The 23478-nt window shown below is 31.9% G+C and overlaps 2 protein-coding genes across 2 annotated transcripts; both read right to left on the reverse strand.

Annotated features, from left to right (window-relative positions):
* Positions 1-7641: 7641 nt before the first annotated feature.
* Positions 7642-8162, reverse strand: LOC128032563 (ribulose bisphosphate carboxylase large chain-like). The gene is made up of 2 exons (XM_052621177.1): positions 7785-8162; positions 7642-7686 (listed from the first exon to the last, which is right to left on the reverse strand). The coding sequence occupies exons 1-2, from the start codon at positions 8160-8162 to the stop codon at positions 7642-7644; spliced, it is 423 nt and encodes a 140-aa protein (XP_052477137.1).
* Positions 8163-10722: 2560 nt separating this feature from the next.
* LOC105798569 (40S ribosomal protein S10-1) lies at positions 10723-12827 on the reverse strand. The gene is made up of 5 exons (XM_012628688.2): positions 12679-12827; positions 12538-12586; positions 11982-12258; positions 11732-11861; positions 10723-11064 (listed from the first exon to the last, which is right to left on the reverse strand). The coding sequence occupies exons 1-5, from the start codon at positions 12679-12681 to the stop codon at positions 10981-10983; spliced, it is 543 nt and encodes a 180-aa protein (XP_012484142.1). The 5' UTR covers positions 12682-12827; the 3' UTR covers positions 10723-10980.
* Between the last annotated feature and the right edge of the window lie 10651 nt (positions 12828-23478).

A 23478-nucleotide genomic window follows, 5' to 3' on the forward strand; every position in this document is an offset into this window, starting at 1 on the left:
TTGCTTTTTCTATGATTAATGATATGAATTGAAATGTTTAATTTTTTTTGTTATTTTGAATCGTAAACTTTGGTAATGCTTCATAACCCTGTTCTGGTTCATATGCTTCATAACCCTGCAACACTCCTAACCCGTATCCGTCACCAGAACAAGGTTATGAAGCATTACCAAAGTTTACGATTCAAAATAACGAAAAAATTAAACATTTCAATTCATATCATTAATCATAGAAAAAGCAATCAACAACATTCATATCGTCCCTTATACAAGCCCTTAAGGCACTAAAAACATGCTAGAAACAAGTCGGGACTAAATAAAAAACACATAGAATTTTTCAGAAAATAGTGAAAATTTTCAACACTGCAGGGGTCACATGGCCAAGAGACACGCCCGTGTCTTAGGCCGTGTGGACATTCGAAATAGGGACACACGGCCATATCCTAGCCCGTGTTCCTACTCGTGTAACTCACTGACTTGGGTCACACGACCAAGTCACACGCCCATGTGCCAGGCCGTGTACCCTTCGAAATAACCCCACACACCCGTGTGCCTGGCCGTGTAAAGCCTAATTTGCAACCCTTTGAAAACTACAGGAGACACATGTTCATGTCGCTAGCCCGTGTGTCACACAGGCTAAGACACATGCCTGTATTTCTGCCTGTGTGGACGAAAATAGGCCATTTTTCTCACCCATTTCAACATGTACCTATAATCCCTTTTACACATATACACAAGCCATCAAAAGGCACCAAAATCATACATAATCAAGTTATTCCAACATGGTATAGAAGCATACAATCAATATGCCCAAAAGGCACCTCAATCACAACCATTAAACATGTATATCCATATATATAAATTGGCCAAAAGTTCATCTAACTTATAACTAGACTTATTTCATAACTTACCACTTTGTTCACATATCAAATCCACATTCAAATATACTAAATTTACCAGTTGACAATTAGCATTAATAATCATGTATGACAACTACATTTTTCATACCAATAAGAACATGTTCAACTTCCATCAGAAGACCACATACATATATCAACATATCAACCATTCAAAATACCAAATCTACAAGCCAAAACATAATGGCTAAAACATCAACAAAATGACATATAAATATATATACCAAACTCATCAATTAAACATTAGACATAGTCCACCTATACATGTCATTATAACCTTAACCAAGACATCAAAATCTACCGATATAATCGCTGGATAGTGTGATAGATTTTTGACGAGCTTCCAACCCGATCGAGCTTTCGATAATCTGTAAGGTAAAGGAAAACAACTACGTAAGCAATGAATGCTTAGTAAGCTTGTATAAACTTCATAGCATTCCATTTTAATAATAAACTATATATGTTAAATATAAAGCTATACCAACACCTCAAGATTTATCGAACCATAAGTACCAACTCACAATGAAAAAAGTCTATCAACACCACATATACTTATCAATCCTAGCATAGTAGGATTTCATAAGACTTTGAACTCTCCCATTTATTTCCTTTCCATTGCATTTCTTACTTTAGCTTAGCTAATAATATCAATTCATTAATTAGCATTTTTGTTAATGAACTAGATATATTCATCCATAACATACATAAATTTCTCACATACAGTACATTTTTCAACTTATTTTTCCCTTTTCATCAAATTACATTTCAACTATGAATTTACCACTTTTCTTACTCGTTTCATATGCATAACACACAAGATATACGCATAATATCAACCATGACTACAAGCTAGTTCATTTAAACATAGCTCCTTTTTGGAATCAAGTACATGATAAACCATTTCATAAGAACTTGCATACTTTTATTTATACCACTTTTTCATGTAAAGGAGCATATTACCAAATGAACACTTACCGAATCGATGTATTTAATTAAGACTAAACATGATATAATGTAATAATAAGCTTAGCACAAGCCTAAACATAATTCATGTAAACTTAACATAAATAACCATTACACTTGAACATGATCTAATTGGATTTATCATCTTTCATCACATATCGTGTTTTCCATGTATCACTAATGCAATAAGTTTCATACACACCTATCTTGGTTCATATTGAACACTTACCATTTCATTTGCACAACACAAAAGACATAAACATAACATTTACCATAGTCACAAGCTAGTGATTAAACACATTACTTAGAAATATCATCACAGGATAAAATATGGTACATAAACATAGTATCACTTAAACCATACCATTCATAATCATGAATATTGATACTTAGATCATTGATACATCATACCTTTCCATATTTTTTGTAGTGAAGTCAAACGGAACCCTTACCGGATATTACACAAGTGTGCTAAATGGTGGTCGTAACCATCCCTTTTCTTTAATCGATGGTTGAAACCATCCCAATTCATATTCGATAGTCAAAGCTATCCCTTTTCATAGTTGATGGTCGTCACCATCCTTTTTCATAATCGATAGCCAAAGCTATCCCTTTTCATATTCGATAGTCAAAGCTATCCCTTTTCATTATCTGAGGATTGTCGATACGTCGTTGGTTTTTTGTCGAGGCATAAGATGATAATATAACATAATAGCATTTAAAACAACAATTTAAAATTCTATTTAAACGTACGTACTTACCTGGCTAAATTGCAGAGATACCAAAGTTCAGGGGCATTTTGGTAATTTTCTATTTTCCTCAATTTTCCACCCGATCTTGATCTAAATTAATAATTTCATAAAATATATTAATTTAGACAATAAAAAATTCATTTCATGCAATTTGGCCATTTTTGAAATTTTTACAAAATTTCCCCTTAAGTTTTACTTTTATTCAATTTAGTCCCTGAGCCCAAAACATGCAAATTAACCATTTTTACCCAAAATTGAGCTTAGATGAATGTTCCTGGTATCCAAAACAGCCCATTCATGCAACAATTTCACAACAAATCCTTGTACTTTTACTATTTTAACAATATGGTCCCTAATTAGAAAATTCATCAAAATTCACTTAATAAAATACTTTTAAATATCAATCAACATTCTAAATTCATCATTTAACATCTAAAATCACAAGGTTCATCAATGGAAACATTCAAAATCTTTAACGGTTTCAAAATCAAACGTATAGGCTAGCTAGACCTAGTTGCAACGATCTCAAAAACATAAAAATTACAAGAAACGAGGCTAAATTGGACTTACATGCATGAAATTTCACCATGGCCAAAACTTAGCTTCATGCTTCCATGGACATTCAGTTTGTTGAAGATGAAAACAAAAAGATGATAAGAATTTTGCCTTTTATTTTTTTAATTAATTATCAAATTATCATTTTACCCTTGGTTAATAAATAAATAAAACACCAAAGTCATGTCCATATTTGTCCATCACATAAATATATGGCATAATTACCATCAAAGGAAGGTTTAATTTCACAATTGGTCCTTCAATTAAATTAAATTCTAACTAAATAAACTTATTTACAATTTAATCCTAAACTAATTAAGAATAAAAGAACAATTAATCCAAAAGCTAGTGGATTCAATCATAACCCACCACTTGGAAACTTTTAAATTCCTTTTCCTTTACTCAATTAACCATTTAATTACTCAAATCAAATAGTGATCAAATTTTACATGTTTCACAATTTAGTCCTTTTTAAATAATTAGCCATCGAAATGTTAAAATTTTCCAACAAAACTTTAATATCACCTTAATGACACTTCATAAATATTAATATTTATAAAAATATTTACGGTTCAGTTTATAAAAACAAGGTCCAAATACCTCATTTTCTAAAATCACTAGACCTTAGGGTCTTACCACTTGAACTTAAGAAATCACCTATAAAACAAAAATCACTGTATCAAAAACCTTTTCAAAGTCACAATTAACTCGTAAATATTAAATATAATATTTACAAACTTACTCATCAAATTTGGTGGCCCAGAAATCACTATTTCTGACACCATTAAAAAACAGGTTGTTACATTCCCCATCCTAAGTGTCGTCATCCAAGTTGTTTAATTAAGGATTTGCTTGAAAAAAGGCATAATTGCAAAAATAAAAAAACAACCCTTCAACTTTTGGGGGTATTGGTTTTCTACCCTTGACCTTTTTTTTTATTTGGGCCCTTAATGTAACGATTTTTCCACAAATCAACCCATTTTTAACGGGAAACATCAGCTAACCGTTAGTCAAGCACCGATCAACATAGATGTCTATGTGGCATGCCAGGTTGAAGGATGATGTGGAAAAAAAAGTTAAATATAATAAATAAAAATAAAGACATAATCAGGAAAAAAAACCCAAATAATCGTGACCCAAAAAAACTCAAAATTTGAATATCTCAATTTGTGAAAACCCATAATCGTAAAATCCCTAAAAACTTCGACAATCTCCATTTTGAATCATGGATTGAGGAAATTTCCTACTTCGTTAATCCCTTATTCCCAATCAGTCATTGAATCCCTAATCCCTAATTCCTAAATCATCAAATCCCATAATCTCTAGGAAATTGTTATTTTTTTTCCTTATCGTCTAAAATCATGGATTCAAGAAATTTTCTCAAATTTGAATCACATAGTTCAGATAGTCAATCTAGAGATTGGGTATCGCATGGTTCGAGAAAAAATCAAGGTATGCAAATATTGTTACTTCATCACAAAGGGAGTATGTATACGATGGGGAAGCAGTAAAATGTCACTACAACAAGTTAGCTCCAAGAGACACTTCATGGAGCGGTTTAAATTCGGAGAGGAGATTTTATGGTTGTTCAGATTTTCTAGTAAATGAAGAAGAATTTTATTTGCTACTTGAGCTCAATTTGGATGATTTCATAAATTTCCCTAGGTTGAGTGTTTATGATTTAAATTTTTGTTGTTGTCAATTTGAATGATTTGGGGTTTGTTTGTAGGATGGTGGTTGTGATTTCTTCAAGTGGTACGATGGGCAAATGTGTGACCGTACAATTGAGTTATTGCGTCAATTGCGTGACAGTGAACTAAATCTTTTGAAGGATAATTTAGCACTGAGAAATAAGGTTATGGATTTGGATGCATTTGATGGTAGCCATAACGGTGGCAATAGTGCTATTGACACTGAGCTTGAAGGAGGTAAACCAATTTGTGGTGTTGAAGGAGAACTAGCATTAAGGAACAAAATGTTGACCATGAAGGAAAAAATGAAAGTTATCAATGAGAAGTCAATGTATAATATATTATTTTCTTGCTCCATGTTATGTATTGTATGCATCACCATAGGTTTCTTTGTTGGCAATAGTGGTAAGAGGCATATGCAGCTAGCAGTTGGAAATGTTGGTTGAATGTAAAATTATCCAGCATATGTTGTTTATATAATTTGGAACCTTGATATACATTATGTTTAGAACTAATGACCAATTTTGGTTGTTGTTTATGTAATTTAACATTATGCTTGGAACTAATGACCAATTTTGGTTGTTTATGTAATTTAATTTAACTTAGTAAATAATGCAGTGAAAATAAACATAAGACTGAAAAACCAACTTTGATCATTTAATCATATGATTTCCCCAATGCAATTGGGATAAATGTACTTTACAAAAAGCTTTCATAGGTAACAATTTAGCCTATATACCATTCAAGCTATACCAGCCAAAAACAAGTTGACGTAACGCATATAACGTACTATTGTAAGTGAGCTATACCAAGCTAAATCAACCACAAAAAAAAAAAACCAACATCTTGGCTACCAATACAACAAAATAACATTCAACCTTGGTATATTCCAAAACCAAAAGGTTGTAGGCTTAAGATGTGACAAAATAACATTCACCCAGGACAACTATTTCTTCGATGATTTACTCATGTTTCTTGCAACTGATTCTTGTGTTCCCAGATGGTTGGGATAAGCCTTTCTCTTGTTATTTGGCGATTTGGGTGTTGAAGAAGTTTGTCCACTACCATCCTTACATGAACCTGTCACCATGTTGGAAAAAACGGGTTTGAAAAAACGTAGCGGAAAATAAATTTAGGCAAAACCGAGTTTTAAAAATTTTTCTAAAACAAGATCTTGGTTGTGATATTTAAAGTAATAAATACTTAATCAAAACTGGACATTTTCGATTCGTCTAGGATGAGTGCTTTGACCGAGTAGTCTTCTCCGCTATCCTCAAGCTCATCTCTGTCGAGTGTGGGCTCGCTTCGAATCAGAAAAAATTTTCACAAAAATTACCAATGGGGTACTTTCACAATTTCTCTAAATTTTTGGGCAAAGTTATAAATCAGAAAAATATCTCTAGAAATTTTCTGAAATAAAAGAAAATTTTCTCTCTATAACTTTCTCTTGAATTCAAATGTGCGTAAAATAATGACACAAGGCTTTCTTTATATAGGGAGAGTTTAGAAAGTTCAACTATGATTAAAATTAATCACTTTAATATTAAATTAATATAATATTTATCAAGATAAATATTAGATTACATTTAATATTAAATTTTATTAAAATAATAGAATTTTAGATAAACATTAAATTAATAAAATACTATTAAGATAAGTATTAAATTAAATTTCATATTAAACTATTAAAATAATATTATTTTTGGAATAGTTAATCTGAAATCAAATTCTCTAGTAGAGTCCTAGTAGGAGTGTAACTTTTCCACTACTCAACCATCGAAGACCAACCATCACCGGCCACCGGAATGCCGCCATCGTAGCCCCCTACACTGTCGTGTCTGGTGATGCAGGTGCGACACCTTTACAGCACCCCGAGCTACTTCAGTTACTGTCGGTTCGGTCCGAATCAGTGACAACCTGACCAGTCCAATCTAGCCACCGATTGGACCGTTAGACCGATTTCACACATCGGGCATGGTACAACTATGTTTTGGGTCTTGGTCTCGATTTTGGGCTCCCGAGCCCAATTTACGATCTCAAGTCTAATTTTCAAGTTCAATTACCCATTGGGTCAATTGTCTGACTTGAAAATTAATTTCTAAAAATATCATATTAATACTTGAAAATTAATTTCTAAAAATATCATATTAATTTTAATTAATTTGATTAATTTAATTTTACTTGATCAAAATTAATTTTCCCAAAAATCACTTAGATTTTCCAAATTAATTTTCAAGAAATTTCTTTAATCAAATTCTCTAGTTGAACAATTCTTACAACCACCTAATTTACTCAATTAAATCATTTCCAAAGTCGTAGAATTTTCCTCTAATTCAAATGTAGTCTGATCAAGCTTTTATTGAGCTAGCGGAGGGACCAGCCAGACATATACAATTAGACCCTAGTAATTGCAATTATGTCCAGAAGCATTTCTCTGATAATTCACAATTACTTAGGGTGGGTTTGGATGGGCGATTGGGTGCGGTGCGGTGCGTTTAGCTTGCTTTTTGTCTCACGCTACTGATGTTACTCAGTATCTAATCTCACCGCCATCATTGTTTTACACTAACATGCAGTAAACGCACCACCCATCCAAACTCACCCTTAATCATGGAGTCAGTCCACAAGAAGTAGCATGATTGAAAACTCCTTATTGTATATCTAAGAGAAATTCTAGAGAATGTTTGCTACCCTGAGATTTTCTTGTCTTTCCTGACCGATAAGGAAAAAAATTGGGTCAAAAGAAAATGCCATTTTGAAGTTTTATCAACAATTTTCTTGTGTAGGCAGAGATCCAGCATTTTCTGAATCCTTGTGTAAGGAATTACAAAAGAAATTATTTCAGCACAGATGTGAATTAAGAAGGATTAGTCGATGAAATATGAACCAGAGATTGAATCTTAATATACCTTAGAATAATACATTTTTGTTACCGCAAGATATATTGGTAGACGCTGATCGTTTGATTGGAATGAAATTTGGAATGGGTAACATATATATTGATCTTCTTCTCTAGGAATAGGCTCAATGTGGCAGCATCGCCCTTTGTAACGATCAAGGCTGGTAAGCCCACTGGTCCATATAGGTGTCCATGTACCAGTAGAAGATTCAACAGCTACAGTGGCCCTTACTTCCTCAAGTGGAACTCCAGGTTGAGGAGTTACTCGGAAGGCTGCCAAGATATCAGTATCTTTGACTTCATATTCATGAGTATAATAAGTCAATTTATAGTCTTTAACACCAGTTTTGATTCCAATACTTGCTTTAGTCTCTGTTTGTGGTGACATAAGTCTCTCCCTACAACTTATGAATTAAGAATTCTCACAACAACAAGGTCTACTCGACATAAATGAGGAGTTAATGAAACTTTTTCAAAGAAATCTTTCAAAAAATTATCAATGAATCCGAAAGGTTCCTTATTAGACCATGGTATTTGATTTGCCAAATACATCATGATTCTATATTCTTTCATATGTATGGCATAACTCGATCCGTATTTTTCAAGTTTATAATTCCTTACTTTTTTTAATCAAAATTCTAAATGAAAATGAAATAAATGAAATAGAAATAGATAAATAATATAAAAGGAAATAAATAAAATAGAAATATATCAATAATATTAATATAATATTAATATAATAATCTAATATATTATAAATAAAATATATAAATTAATTAATATTCTAACATCTAATATAAATTATATATTATATATTATAAGCTCAATAATAAGAAATAAGAAATTTACCCTTACAGTAATATATGTTGTATATGTAAATCCTAGATGTGAAAACTAGCATATTCGGCCCTGAAATGAAAAAAAAAAAAAAAGGCTTGTTCTTTAGTTGTTTTTTCAACTGAAAATTGTGAAAGCTTAGTAAAAGCTCTTCTAAAGTTTTCTCTTTGCTCTGTAATATGATTTTTCCATATTTCATTAATAAAACTCTAATTCTAATGGTAAGTCTGGATTATAAAAATCTTTTATTTCCTGAATTTGTTGTGGTTTCAACAAATTTTTTGTCTCACAAAATTTTTCTGCTCCTCGAATAATTTCACATAACTAGTTTGGTACGCTGAATTTGAATATTGTGACCAATGTAGTTGACTTACCGATTGTGATGTAAATGATAATTGAGTTGAAATTCTAACTGGTTGTCTTACCATTTGATATGGAACATAATATCCTTGATTAGTATAAAATGGTATTTGAGAATGTATTGTCACAAATCCTTGATTAGGATTTTTGTTTTTATTTGAATGTGTTCCCTTTGTTGGGCTTTTTATTGACTGTAGTCCACTCACCAATTTTTTCTAGAGGTTGTTTACCTCAATCCATAAGGCTTGTTAAGATAATTAGCAATAATATTGTCAGTACCTTTGACATATAAAACTTCAAAATTAAAAGCACATAATTCATTATACCATTTAATTCTTCTTAGTACAGTTTCCAAACTTTTATTAGTAAGGAAATGTTTAACTACCTGATTATAAGTTTTTATGATAAATTCTTCAAGTACTAAGAAAATTTTTATTCATTTCTTTATAGCTAATAATTCTTTTTCAAATATGACAATTAATTTCATTTGGTTTAAATTTTCCTCAACTATATCCACATATTAATTCTTCATTATTTATTATTCTTGCTTTTAAAGTGCATCCCCAATGATTTTGTGAGGCATTTGTTTCAAAATTAATTTGCATTTGTTTCAAAATTAATTTATCTCCTTGGATAAAAAATTTTTAGAATCGATTGATTTTAGATTTTAATTTTTTTATAATTTCGAGTTTGTTTTAGACCATATAAAGGATTTTATCTTCTTTTTTTTCATATGACATACTTATTTTTCTAATAGATTGGAAAGAAATTTCTTCTATAATTTATAATTACAAGAAATTGTTGAAGCTGCTTTTATCTTCAATCTTTTAGGAAATTCTTTTATTTTACTATAATATGATCTTGTAGTTTAAAACTATCGTAGATAATTTTAATCCTAAAATTATATTTCTTTTTTCTAGCTCTATTTTCTTAGGGCTTAATATGATTCCATGTTTTATAAATTATTGAGAAATAATTTTTAAATGTTTTCTATGTAATTCTAGAGTATCTGAAAATATCAAAATATCATCTATATAAACTACACAAAATTTCTTATATTTATTAAAAATAGAATTCATTCATCTTTGAAATATTTGTGGTGCATTACATAATCCAAATGACATCACTTTTCATTGATAATGTCCATTGGGTTCACTAAAGGCTATTAAAAGTTTGGATTCTTCTATTAGCATGATTTGCCAGAATCTCGACTTGCAGTCAAATTTACTAAAATATTTTGCTTGATTAATTAAAACATCTTTTCTTGGAATAAAATAACCATAAAAAAATAATATTTTGATTTAATCTTTTATAATTAATGACCATACTAGCTTTTCCTCTTTTTATTTCTACATGATTTCTAATCATAAAGGTTGGAATAGAATGTGAACTATTAATTTTTTATTAATTCTTTTCTAGTAACTCCTTAATTTGTATATCAAATTCTTCTATATCTTATTTAATATAAATCATAGGTTTTACTCTAATAAATTTATTGAAAAATTTTCAATTTAATATTACAATATCTAAAGCTATTTTGCCATTTTTCAATTTAATACTACAATATTTAAGGCTATTTTACCATAATTTTAATAGTTCTTTACTAAAATAATTATCTACTATTTTAAACAACCAATGACTTGTTTCGAGTTATTTAATTTGTTCCTTGGTGGTGACTGAAAATTGTCACGTACAAATTTATGATTTTGTACTAATGATATTTCTATACAAGTTTTTTCTACACAACTAAATTTTTATCAAAAGAAAATGGCAAATGTTGCTATATAAAATTTACCCTTGAACAATGTTCACAATGTCTATATAATAGCTAAATTAACGTAAAAAAGTGAGCAACAAGAGTTCCATTTCCACAAACTACAAACAAAATTATAGATTTCACAAGCTCCACATTGAACCCGGCTAAAAAATACTATGGCAACAAAGGAATTAGCTCTAAGATTTTTAAATACTATGCTTTAAAAAGAACCAGGCAAAGATAAGCATTGGCTTCAAGCAAAACCCGAACCCAAACCAGATGGAGCTGCACTGTAACCTCCACCTCCACGACCAAAGGCAGGCCTTCCACCAGGACCCTGCACAACAGAAAAACAGAATCAAAATCATTAATGCAAGTAGCCATCAGTTACCAGTGCCAAGCATAAGTGAGACTTGGCATTAGTCAAAACAACACACATCACCACATGTCCAACATAACAACAAAAATTACAGTTTAGCGCCTCTGAATAAGGAAATCTGAGTTCTACTCAAAACCCATTATTGCCATAAGAACCACTATAACCGATACACAATGAACAACATATCTGAATAGTTTAGCACCTCTGAATAAGGAAATCTGAGTTCTACTCAAAACCCGATATTGCCATAATAACCACTATAACCGATACACAATGAACAACATATCTGAATACTTTCATCTTTACCATGTCTAAGCAAAATGAATTCCATTCAGAAATTGTTCTCATAAGTCATCACACCAAGGGAAGAATGTTCAGTCAGTGCGAAAATAATTAAGCACTATAATTATTATATGTATATTCTTGAATGCTTTTCATTGCCTAAATTTAACATGCAACTAAAGCAGCAAGAAGATACCAAACTGATTGTGAAGCACTTTAAATTGTTGATGCATACAAAATCAACAACCATAATAAAAAAGGAACTTCAACCAAATTAATAATAACATAGAAATAAATTCAATCCTTCTAATCCATCAAACTCTGAGACCAAATTTAATATTACCCTGAATGATGGTTGGAAATCTGCTGGGGCACCTCCCTTATCACCACCAAAGTCACCCCCACGAGGACCTCCACGGTACCCATCTCTGTCACCAAACCTTGGTCGGTCTCCTTCAAAGCGAGGAGGACCCCTAAAATTGAGACAAGCAAAAGACTTAAATTCACTCACAACCACAAACAAACTAAAAGAGAAAGATTGAATTTCAAACAAAGCAAGGAACAATAAAGATAACAATCACAAGATGCATTACCGAGGGCGATCACCAGTTGGGCCGCCTAGCCTACCCGGGGGCCTTGCAGATTTCTTTAAAGTAGCAGGAACAATTTCGGATGGAAGATTAAGGTAAGTTCTGAGAAACTCAATTCCATCATTAGTAAGGTACCAGTAGTAGTGCATCCAAGCAAAAGTCTCGCGGACATATTCCTTGGACTTGAAGCTCTGCATCAGTTTAATGACCTGCAAATTGGGTACATCGATCTCGGGGTGCTTTGCAAGATTGTAATCCTTCTTTGCATAGCAAACTCCCTCTATAAAGGCACAAGCAATTTACAATGAGAAACACGAGACAATAATCTGCTGAGATCTGCTTTGAGGTATCAAAATAAACATGGGCAAAACTAAAACTAAAAATCCTAACTCTGTTAAGTGCTTCTTAACAGCATAAATTTAAAGATAAAAATAAAAACTAACTTCATTTTGTCATCAACAAGTGTGTACATAATAAGACTAGTCACAATGAAATGAGAATTAATCTAGTGTTACTAAACCAATCAAGCAAATAAGAAACGGAAAAATAGCATACGAACCTTGAAATAGGTATTTGCAGATTTCTCTGCGGTTCTTCTCTGGAATAATCTATCCAAAGAAACAAAATAGAACTTCAGTCGTGCACATACGCATATGCGTACGCAGGTATAAAGAAAGAGAAAGAGAAAGAAAAAATGTACCATGGCTGCCAAGTAAGGGAGCAAAAGCACGTGGAGGCCCTTTCGATTTGTTTTTGTATTCCAGGTGCAGAAGAGAGCAAAGAAGAAACAGCCTTGAAACCCTAGAGAAATTGTGCTGAGTTTATATTGGTGCCTCTTTCAGGCAATGCGGGCTGTATCCGTTCCAGTTTATGTGGGCTTCTGTTCAAGGGCCTAGCGTTTTGATTCGGATTCAGTCTTGGATAAAAATATTCTTATCATCCAATTCTGCTCATATTATTATTTATTAATTAAAAATTATTATTTAATTTTAATTATAAATTTATAATTATTAGAGATAAATATCAAAACTATATATGAAATTTAATTCAAGATATAATTTGATAAATAAACTTTGATTTTGTGTAATTATACATATTAAACTTTTATTTTAGTTCAAATGTATATATAAAATTTTAATTTTGATTCAATTTTACACATTTAAATAAATGAATACATCAATTTATTTTTATTGTAACACCCCAAACCTAATCCTATAATAGGATTCGAGAATGGTGTATTACTACTTGAAAACAAACCGACTTGAAAACATTTCGGTGGAAGCTTTGAAGAATTCTTACAAAGTTATAAATATATATATATTTTTTATTTAGTTGCTATCAGGGGCGAATCTAAGGGGGCTGGTAGGGCCCCCGGTCCAATTTTCCATTTTGACCTTAGTAAAGGTAAAATTGCATTTTGACCCCCTTTAAATATAATAAAATTTTGATTTAATCTTTTAAATATTGCATTTTTACTATAGTAAAAATTATAATTTAATTTCGACTCCTTTAAAAAAAATTTTGGCTTCACCCCTGGCTGCTATTATGTTAAGGTTAAGGAAATATCATCAATTTGAAAATAAAACATAATTCATAGGACGTATAAATTCAAATATGGTAACTTCATAAATAGAATGTATTGACTTAAACCCAAATATTATTACTTGATAAAAACCTCATCAAAATAGAAGTTCTTTGTACACACCATTTTCAAAATACACCTATGTGCCACCCCCATAAGACATGTATGATACAAACACAAAGCAGTCATCTCACAATCTTAACAACATTCTGACATAGTCCTTGAATAAAAATCTTCCTTCAGTCAGTAAATCCTAAAAAGGAAAAATGATAACAAAGTAAGTTCAAATGAACTTAGTGAGTTCAAAAAGAAATCATACATTACATCACTTAATACATTACCTAAACCCTTCCAAAGATCATACACGTATAACATAAAGGATGTGTCACGTCCCAAAAATCAGGGGTTAGTAGAATCAGGTTTATGAATCGAGAGAGAGTGGTTATGCCTTAATTTTTGAGATTATCTGTGTATTTTTAGGAAATAAATGAGGTATTAGTTTGTTGGTTAAGTGTTAGTGAAATGTTCCGTGAAACCCAAGTTCAAATCCCTTCTCTCGCACCATTTTTATTATTTTGCAAATTTTGCATGTATGTGACATGCCATGTTTTTAAAGTAAATATTGCAAAATTGTTTCAAGAATGAGGAAATAGCCTAGTGGTTAAAAGAAATATGAGAAAGCATGAAAATTAGATTAAGGTCCCAAGTTTGATCCCTTCCCTTGCAAAATAGCTTAATTTTTGCTAAAATTTTGCCGCCCAAGCCTTGAACCCTAGGTATAAATACAATTTTTCTTGTATTTTTTAGCCTTTAAGTCAATTTTTCCCTACCCTAGCCGTTCACCCTCTTTCACTCCTATTTTCTCTTCAATTTTATTTCTTTCTTCCCTTGTATGTCACCGCCCAAGCCACTAAGATTCACCATCAACTTCTCTTCTTTCTGCAATAGATTCTTGCACCATTCTTTTCCTCTTATTACTGTCCTTTTATCATAAAATTTTCAGCCTTAAATCTGAAATTTTAGCACTCACGATTGCCCTCCATAATGCCCCAAAAGACCTCCTTTGCCACCTCTATCTTCTTGCTTGAGTAAGTTCCATTTTTTTTTGTTTTTCTTGATGGATCTTTCAATAAAATAACCAATTTTCTAGATCTTTAATTGGGGTAATTTTTAAAGATTTAATGGTTATTCTTCCAGCCTTTAAAGTGATTTCAATTGTGGTTTTAAATTAGCCTCGATTTTACCACCATTGGTGATGGTGAGCCGAGCCTAGAGGCACAAAATAGGGCTGTTGTTTCTTTAATTTTTCTCATATATTTCCAAAAAAATTTTCGGTTCTTGAACCTTTCTTAACCAAACTTTAATCATGTATAATTTAGGAAAAATCAATCTTGATCAATCAGCGACTTAGATTTGATAATTTGGGAAGCGTAAGTGTGGTTGATTATGGGCTAGTGTGTAGTTTTGGTTTTGATGTTGGGAAAATTGTTAATTGGTTGACTTAAAGATTTAAATATTGGATTAGTTTCTTATTTTTTAGTATTTAAATGTGCTAGGTGTCGACTTAAACGCTCCAAATCAGTAGTGAATGTAACAACCTGCTTTTCAGTGGTGTCTGAAACAGTGGTTTCAGGACCACAAATCCGACATGCAAGTTCGTAAATACTAGTATTTAATATTCACAAGTCAAATATGATATTAAAATAAATGTTGAATTGGTAATTTATGTTATTTGAGAGAACAATTAGGTTCAAGTGGTATGACCTTAAAGTCAAGTGGTTTTAGAAAATGAGGTACGGGACCTCATTTCTATAAGCCAAGCCGTAAGTATGTTATTAAATATTTATGGAGTGATATTAAGGTCGTATTAAAGTTTCGTTAAGAAATTTAAATGTTTAGAAGGTTAATTAATTAAAAAGGACTAAATTGTAAACGGTGCAAATTTTGTTAATTAATGCATTTAGTGACTAAATAGCTTAATTATTAATTGATAAAGTAGCTATATAGTAATTAGGCCTTAATTAATGTGGTGGGATGACATTAGTAAGGAAAAAGATAAAAATATTATGTAATTAGTGGTAAAATGGTAAATAACTTGAAATTAAGTAAAAACAAATTGAAAAACTAAAAAAATCCTATTCAATTTTCTTCAACCATGGCCGGATTCACCATTAGGGAGAGCTTCAAGCTTTGGTTCTTTCATCCTTATGCTTGTGAGCTTAATTCTCACTTATTTCTTGTAATTTTTATATTTTTGATATCCTAGGTCCATCTAGCTCGTACCTTCGTTTTTTATTCTGTTAAAATTTTTTGAAGTTTCCATTAATGGATTTTTAATGTTTATGATGAATACCATGTATTTGGAGCTTTGATTATGTTGTTTAATGATTTTGTAAAATGATTTTTGTTAGATTTTGATTTTAGGATTAAATTGTGAAATTGTCAAATTTTAGGGTTTGATAGTGAATTTAATGTTCATTAGGAACTTTTAAGGGCCTAGTATATTTGGATAGAATATTGACTTGATAAAATGGTTAATTTGAAAATTTTCGAGTTAAGGGACTAAATTGCAAAAATTATAAAAGTTTGGGGTAATGATATAAATTAAAAATAGAAGGGTATTAATTGTAAAATGGATTAGAATGTGAAATTTAAGCTGATAATTGAGAAATTTCACATTTTAGATCAAGATCTTGTAGATACTCGTGGAAAAGGAAAAATTATGGAATAGTCCCTAAACTTCTACAACTACTACAATTCAGTCCAGGTAAATTCGTGCGGTTTAAAATTTAACATCTATATGAATTGTTGAATAGTATAACATGATATAATATATATATTCAACTGTTGATAATGAATGATTATTTGAGATATGTTATTAAATTTGATGTTCGGATTGGATTGAATGCGGGGTAGAGTATAGTCGTGATATGGTGTGTTGTGGGGGATTGGAGTGGAGATGGTTTGGAGGGATGTATATATTTATTTCTCGAGTAAATCGAGGTTCAACATTTGTTGCGAACTCTCGTGTTATACTCTCTGTTTGGCTTGTTTCGGTTGGACTAGCTCTTATGAGCATTGACCTGTTTCTGTTGGACTAGCTCTTATGAGCATTGGCGTGTTTCGGTTAGACTAGCTCTTGTGAGCATTTGATGTGTTTTAGAGGGATTGGCTCGAAGGAGCATCTGGCGTGTTATGGTTGGACTGGCGATTTGTTGCTATCTGTAAGTCATTTCTCGAATTGAAAATCTCGGTAAGGTAATTTGTTTAATGAATTTGATGGATTTGCTATACGTTTGAGTATCAAATTTAATGTATGTGATTTATTGGTTGAGATTGTGGATGATAGGAATACATATGGTTGATTTTTATGTTTATACTTTGTACTATGCAAATGAAATGAGTAAGAAAAGGAATGGAATGGTAAGTGACTTAATGGAAATGTTCATAATTATAAGAAAAAGGTTGGTGCTTATGTAATGTATTCGTGAAAGCCATTTATGTTATAATTGAGTTTATATGATTGTTAATAAATCTACTAGCATGTGAGTTTGATGATGTTTGAATAAGCTTATATTAAACTCATGGTATTGGAAATGGTAAGTAAGCAAATGGAATGAAACATGATCGTATGGTAACAATGATGAATTAAATGTTATGTTTATATATATATGGTTGATTTCATATGTATCTTGAACAAGTATGCTAACTTGAGAGTTTGGTGGTGTTATATAGGCTTTATTAATCCTATGACGTTGGTAAAGGTTTATATAATTTTGTAAAGTTCATTATTGAAATGATATATTCTGTTAAAGTTTATATGAGCTTACTAAGCATTCATTGCTTACGTAATTACTTTTCTTTACTTTACAGAGTATCGAAAGCTCAATCAGTTGGAAGTTCGTCAGAGATCTATCACATTTACCATTGGACAATTTGGTAGTTGTTGAGTATTTTGGCTAAGGTTTATAATGGCATGTATAGGAAGATTTGTAATGGTATTATAGCGTGTGTTAATGATGTTTTGGTATGTGTAAGCTTTGAAAAGTTATATTGGTTTGGTACACCTTGATACCTTACCAAATTATGTTATGTGGATTACTTTAAAGTGCTTGTTGATATGATTCACTTGGCTATTGATGATAGTTTGAAAATGGTTACTTGTGACATGTTTCAGTTCATATTTGAACTAAGCTATTAAGTTTGAAAATGGTTTGAAAGTGATTTGGTATGTATACGTTTTGTAAGTTAACTTTGTTAGTAATTTTGATGCTTTGCTAGTTTGTGTCATTGTGACTATATCATGTTGCATGTTTTGAATATTTCAAATGACATATTTTGTGATAGAAGTGGTAATAGTAATAATTTTAGCATGTTTGATTAGAAGTTGAATTATGTTTGATGATGAAAATGTGAATAGATATGCATGTGTAGGTAAGCTTTGATGTTGCTTGTGAAGTGCCTTGAAATGACATATTGGTTGGTTGTTTTAAGGCTATTGAATTGGTCATTATATGCATGTTAAGGTAAGGTTTTTATGTCTTGATTATGTGCACAAAATGCCTTTAGGTGTAAGCATGGTTTGGTGTTGGAAATGGCTTGAATTTGGGCAAATTCATGTCCACATGGCCTGAGACATGGGCGTCTGACTCAGCCATGTGCAACACACATCCTGGCGACACGGTCGTGTGTCCCTTGTAGGTTTTATTGCATGCAAGTCAAGTAGTTACTCGGCCTAGCACACGGCCTGACACATGGGCGTGTAGGGCTATTTCGAATCTTACACGGCCTGGCCACACAGTCGTGTGACCCCTGTAGTCAAAATTTTGTGAATTTTTCTTAACTATCTAAATGTTTTCGATTTAGTTTCAAATAATTTCTAAGGTATTTTTTAGGGCCTCAAGGACTTGATTTAGGGATGATATGTATGTGAATGATTGTTTTGTAATACGGTTATAATGATGTATGAAATGCATATTTTAAATGATCTGTTTGTATGGTAATGCTCCATAACCCTATTCTGGTGATGGATATGGGTTAGGGGTGTTGCAGTGAAGCCGATAGACGTTCACGAGTGCGATTCGCATCAAACTAGTGTAAGAAACCTAACTAGTTTGGATCTAAAAAATTGATATAATTGTGATGATTGGATTGAACCCATAAACGATGTTTGGGGGATGTTTAAATGGTATATTGATTTATTTAGATTATGATTTTTAATGTAGGTTCATTTTAAATTCTTAAGGAGAAACCACGAGATTCACAAGTTGTAGTAGAGCGTAGTTAAAATGTGGGTCTTAACTCATTAACTTGAATGTTTTGATGTTATTTTTAAATGATATAATTGATGACTAAGCTTGCTAGTTGGGCTTGGTTAAATGGCTAATTGATCAAATTTTAAATGGTCGAACCAGGTACGCTTCGAGCCCTAACTGTTTGGCATGTTAGCAAAAATGTGAGAATGACTGAATAACTGTGTGATTGATATTATTGTGGGTGATTAGTTGATATGATGTATGTTGATTGTATGTAGCATGATTTCAAATGAGATTGTGGCTTATGCACAATATATTTGTATGAATGATTTGCTTGAAATATTTGAAAGATTAATATACATGCACTCGAAAAAGAATTTTAAGTTATATGAGATTGTGATATGTTGAACGACACCATCTTAATGGTGAATTGAAAATTAGATAAATGATCCTATTTACTGAAAGTAGTTGATAATATGAGGGTGTGTTGATCATGCCAAAGAAATGTGACAGTATTGAATTCATGACTATGTGTGAGATTGTATGACATCTTGCATGTGCATTGGGGTGGGATTGATATTGTGGCTGATGGAGGAGTTCCGTTATAACAGCCCATTTTTCAGTGATATCGAAATAGTGGTTTTGAAACCAAAATTTTGATGAGTCAATTATTATTTTATTATTTATTTAGTGTCTACGGGATTTTATTAAGGTCGTATTAAAATTTCGTTAAGAAATTTTAATGTTTAATTGCTTAATTAAGTGAAAAGGACTAAACCGTATAAATTGAAAAAGTTGAGTTCTAATAGTTAAGAGAGTCAATAGCTTTAGAAGTGAAAGTTAATGGACGGGAATGGTAATTATACCATATATGTTGATAGTGGATGTACATGGATTGGTATTATTGAAATTTTGATAATTTTTAAAGGGCAAAAAGGTAAATTAGTAAATAAAACTAATAATAACATAAAAAATAATGTAACACCCCAAACCCGACCTAGACGTTATGGTCAAATCTGACGTATCACATTGAAGTGTCTTTCTAAAATTTAACTTGTTGGTAAAAGTTTGCTTCTAAGCTTACAATAAACCCCTTTATTAATTGCTTAACAAATCAACTAGACAAAACGTTTGTCTGGTTATCTGATATTGTTTTAATAAGTTGGTCTAAAATCGCGGAAGCTTTTTAAATTCTATTGTTTAAAACTTGTGTCTTTGAAATTAGTAATTATTTTTTTTAAAAGTCGTCTTCTACTATCTAGCTGTTTAAAATATGTAAGTAAAAGCCCAATTAAAAATTTAAACCAACTCAAAGGCCTTATTACAAAAACAAAACCCAACTTATAATTTAAATTAAAATATAAGCAAGCGTGAACAGCAGGAGTCGTGTGCCACCTCCTAGTCTCTCGCAGCACCGAATCGCCTAAGGCTGAAGATTACTTGCACAGTTAAATGGAGAGGGTGAGTTTATAAAACTCAGCGTGTAATCCCTAATAGTCAATCAGTAGTCATGCAATGTCGATCAGGCTGAGCCTATCTGATGTGATGCAGTGTGGGCCTTAGCCCAAAACAGTAACAATGTGGCCTTAACCCAATACAATAATAGTGTGGGCCTTAGCCCAATGCAGTAATAGTGTGGGCCTTAGCCCACTACAGTAATAGTGTGGGCCTTATATACCAATGTCCAGATTCATTTAAAAGCAAAACTAAAAATTCTATCAATGCCAAGACTTGAACCCAGGCTTCTTAAACACTCCCAAACACACCCAAATCACTTAACCACTGAAGCAAACAAGTAGTTGTGTCAAAACATGCAAAAATTAAAAACTTAAATTTTTGGGGCGTTACAAATAATGTCATCTTCTTCATTTGATATCATCTCCACTGAAAAATCACCATAGAAAGAGCTAGGGCATTCGGTCAAGTGCATTTTATTGCACTTAAGTGTATTCAAGCTCGTTTTTAATTATTTTTATGTTTTTGAGATCATCGCAACTAGGACCAGCTAGCCCGTACCATCATTTTTGAATCTATTAAAAATTTTGAAAGTTCCCATTGATGAATCTTGAAATTTTTTGACGATAACCATGCGTTTGAAGCTTTAATTGTGGTATTTGGTTGAATTTTTAAGTGACTTTTGTTAGATTTTCATTTAAGGATTAGTCAATTTGATGATTTTCGGGTTAGAGGACAAAATTACAAAAATTGTAAAAGTTTAGGGAAAATGTGTAAATAATAAGAAGTTAAGGGTTGTGTATATTATATGATATGTGGAATATGTATGAGATTAATATATTATATTTAATTATCATATAGAGCAAAACTTTGATAAAAAAAGACAATAATCGAGGAAAAGGGAAAATAGCAGATTAGTCCTTATGTGTTCGTCGAAATCGAATAGTAGGTAAGTTCATAATGTTTCAATAAGTAAATGAATTTCTATTCGTAGTTTTACATTCTAGTTCCTTAGCTAAAGGTCATTAATTAATTATTGAATGTTTGCACATTCGTGCCCCTATTCGTACTTCAATACACCTGTTTACACATTCGTGCCCCTGTTCGTACTTCGGTACCCCTGTTTGCACATTTGTGCCCCTGTTTGTACTTTGGTACCCCTATTTGTACATACATGCCCCTGTTCGTACTTCGGTACCCCTGTTTGCACATACGTACCTGTTTGTACTTCGGTACCCCTAAAATCTAATAGTATATTATTTGTATATAATTGTGTTAGATTGAAATTAATACTATGATCTTACTAAGTTTTGTAAACTAAACGGTTCCTGTGCATTTTTTTGTGGAGTACTGTTGCTGACACTTTGGAAGGATCAATCAATCGGCTCACACTATCCATTGGTGTTGGTAGTTCTTGTGTCTCTTAGGGTAGTGGCATGTATATGTGGCTAAATAGGTTGTTTTGGTACAATTTGATACTTTACTAAACTATGTCAATAGGTATTTATGATGCTTGTAAATAGGTTCCTTTTTAGTATAATTAGAATGGTATGAAAGTGAACACTTGTGGCATGTTTTGGTATCTGAATGGATTAAGTTACTATGCAAGAAATGGATCAATGTTGATATGTTTTAGTTGTTGATGTTTTGATATAATTGTGGTGTTTATGAATGGTACATTGGTTGGTTGATTATAGGACATTAAAATGGTATGTTTGTGTAGTGGGGAATGATGTTTAGGTTTATTGGATGCATGTTTAAATGGTTAGATTTGTTAGGTGTGAATTGCTTGTGCAACGACTTGTTTTAGGTGAATTTTAGGTTTACAAGGCCTCAGACACGGGTGTGTGACTCAGCTGTGTGTGACACACGGCCTGGCAACACAGCCGTGTGTCTCCTAAAGGTTTCTTTGTATGCAAGTCAGTGAGTTACACGTCCTAGACTATGGCCTGGCACACGGGCGTGAGAGGCAATTTCAAGAGTTACACGGCCTGGCACACGGGCGTGTGACACACGGCTATGTGACCCTACTCAATGGGTTACACGGGCAAGGACACGGCCGTGTGTCCCTAGTTCGAAGGTTACACGGCCTGAGACATGTAAATGGAAAAATATATAGGATTTTTCCTATGTAATTTATCACATTTTTACTTAAATCCGTTGTTAAAACTAAGTAATTGTTTAATAAATTAATGAAATATGTGAAAATATGAAATTAGGACATAGAAATTATTAGAATGTGATTATATGCTTTATTATATAGTTTTCATGCAATAAATGACTTATTTTATATTAATTTGAATATGTTATATTTTTTAAGACATAAAGTGGGTCATGCATGATTAAATTAAATAATAAAATATAAAATTATATTTAATAATTCATTTTAAATATTTCATTAATAATTTAGGTTTTAATTAATTAATTAAATTGGATAAATTTTATTCTTTGGTCCTCTAACTTGTTGATTTATTCTGGATAGGTTTGATAGCTTTGCTGGATTACAAAACCGTCCAAATTCGAGACCAAGGCAATCCAATATTCGGCTACACATGGCTGTCCATTTAAAGCATTGTTTGGTTTAATTACACAAGGTCCTTGCAGTGTTGAAGAAATTAGAGATTTGCCCAAAGATTTACGATTGACCGAGTCTCAGTCCTGAATTGTGTGACATCCAAAATTGCTTAAAAATCAAGCAAAAAATCAAGTCAAAAGCCACTAAGCATGGTCGGCCACAATTTGAAGAGATTTGAAGAGGTTAACATCCATTATTTTTAACAAACTATCCCCCTCTCCTCACCTATAAATAAGACCCTCTCATTCCTTCATTCATCATCCCTCAAGCATCCCTCAATCATTCCTCATTCATTCTCATCATTCATCATTCTCTCTTTTCTCAAAATTCTCTTAGCCTTTTAAATTCCCATGCCTAGCATCATCTCTTCATAGAGATTTTAGCAATTAAGCCTCTTAAAGAACCCTCGGTCGGCAACCTTGGAGAGCCATCAGCAAAAGAGCAAAGCAAAGGAACAAATGAGCCTCGTCAATCAGAGTCTTGGGTGACAGCCACTCTGAATTGGGTTTAATCTTCGTTTTCTTTAATTTAATATAAAGATGTTTGCTATGTGTTCTTTGTTCTTGTTTACAACAATGTTAGCTTAATTTTATTTAAGCTAGGATGATTGCTTTGATTAAATAATATTTATTT

This window comes from Gossypium raimondii, chromosome 9, assembly GCF_025698545.1.
Source record: "Gossypium raimondii isolate GPD5lz chromosome 9, ASM2569854v1, whole genome shotgun sequence".
Classification (NCBI taxonomy): domain Eukaryota; kingdom Viridiplantae; phylum Streptophyta; class Magnoliopsida; order Malvales; family Malvaceae; genus Gossypium; species Gossypium raimondii.

Coding starts and splice junctions, on each gene's coding strand:
- LOC105798569 (XM_012628688.2), bottom strand. Junction 12,259..12,537: donor CTGCAAATACCTATTTCAAG/GTTCGTATGCTA, acceptor GTGCCTTTATAG/AGGGAGTTTGCTATGCAAAG. Junction 11,862..11,981: donor CCAACTGGTGATCGCCCTCG/GTAATGCATCTT, acceptor TCTCAATTTTAG/GGGTCCTCCTCGCTTTGAAG.
- LOC128032563 (XM_052621177.1), bottom strand. CDS start 8,162: ATGTCACCACAAACAGAGACTAAAGCAAGTATTGGAATCAAAACTGGT. Junction 7,687..7,784: donor CAAAAATGTATTATTCTAAG/GTATATTAAGAT, acceptor TCCTTACACAAG/GATTCAGAAAATGCTGGATC.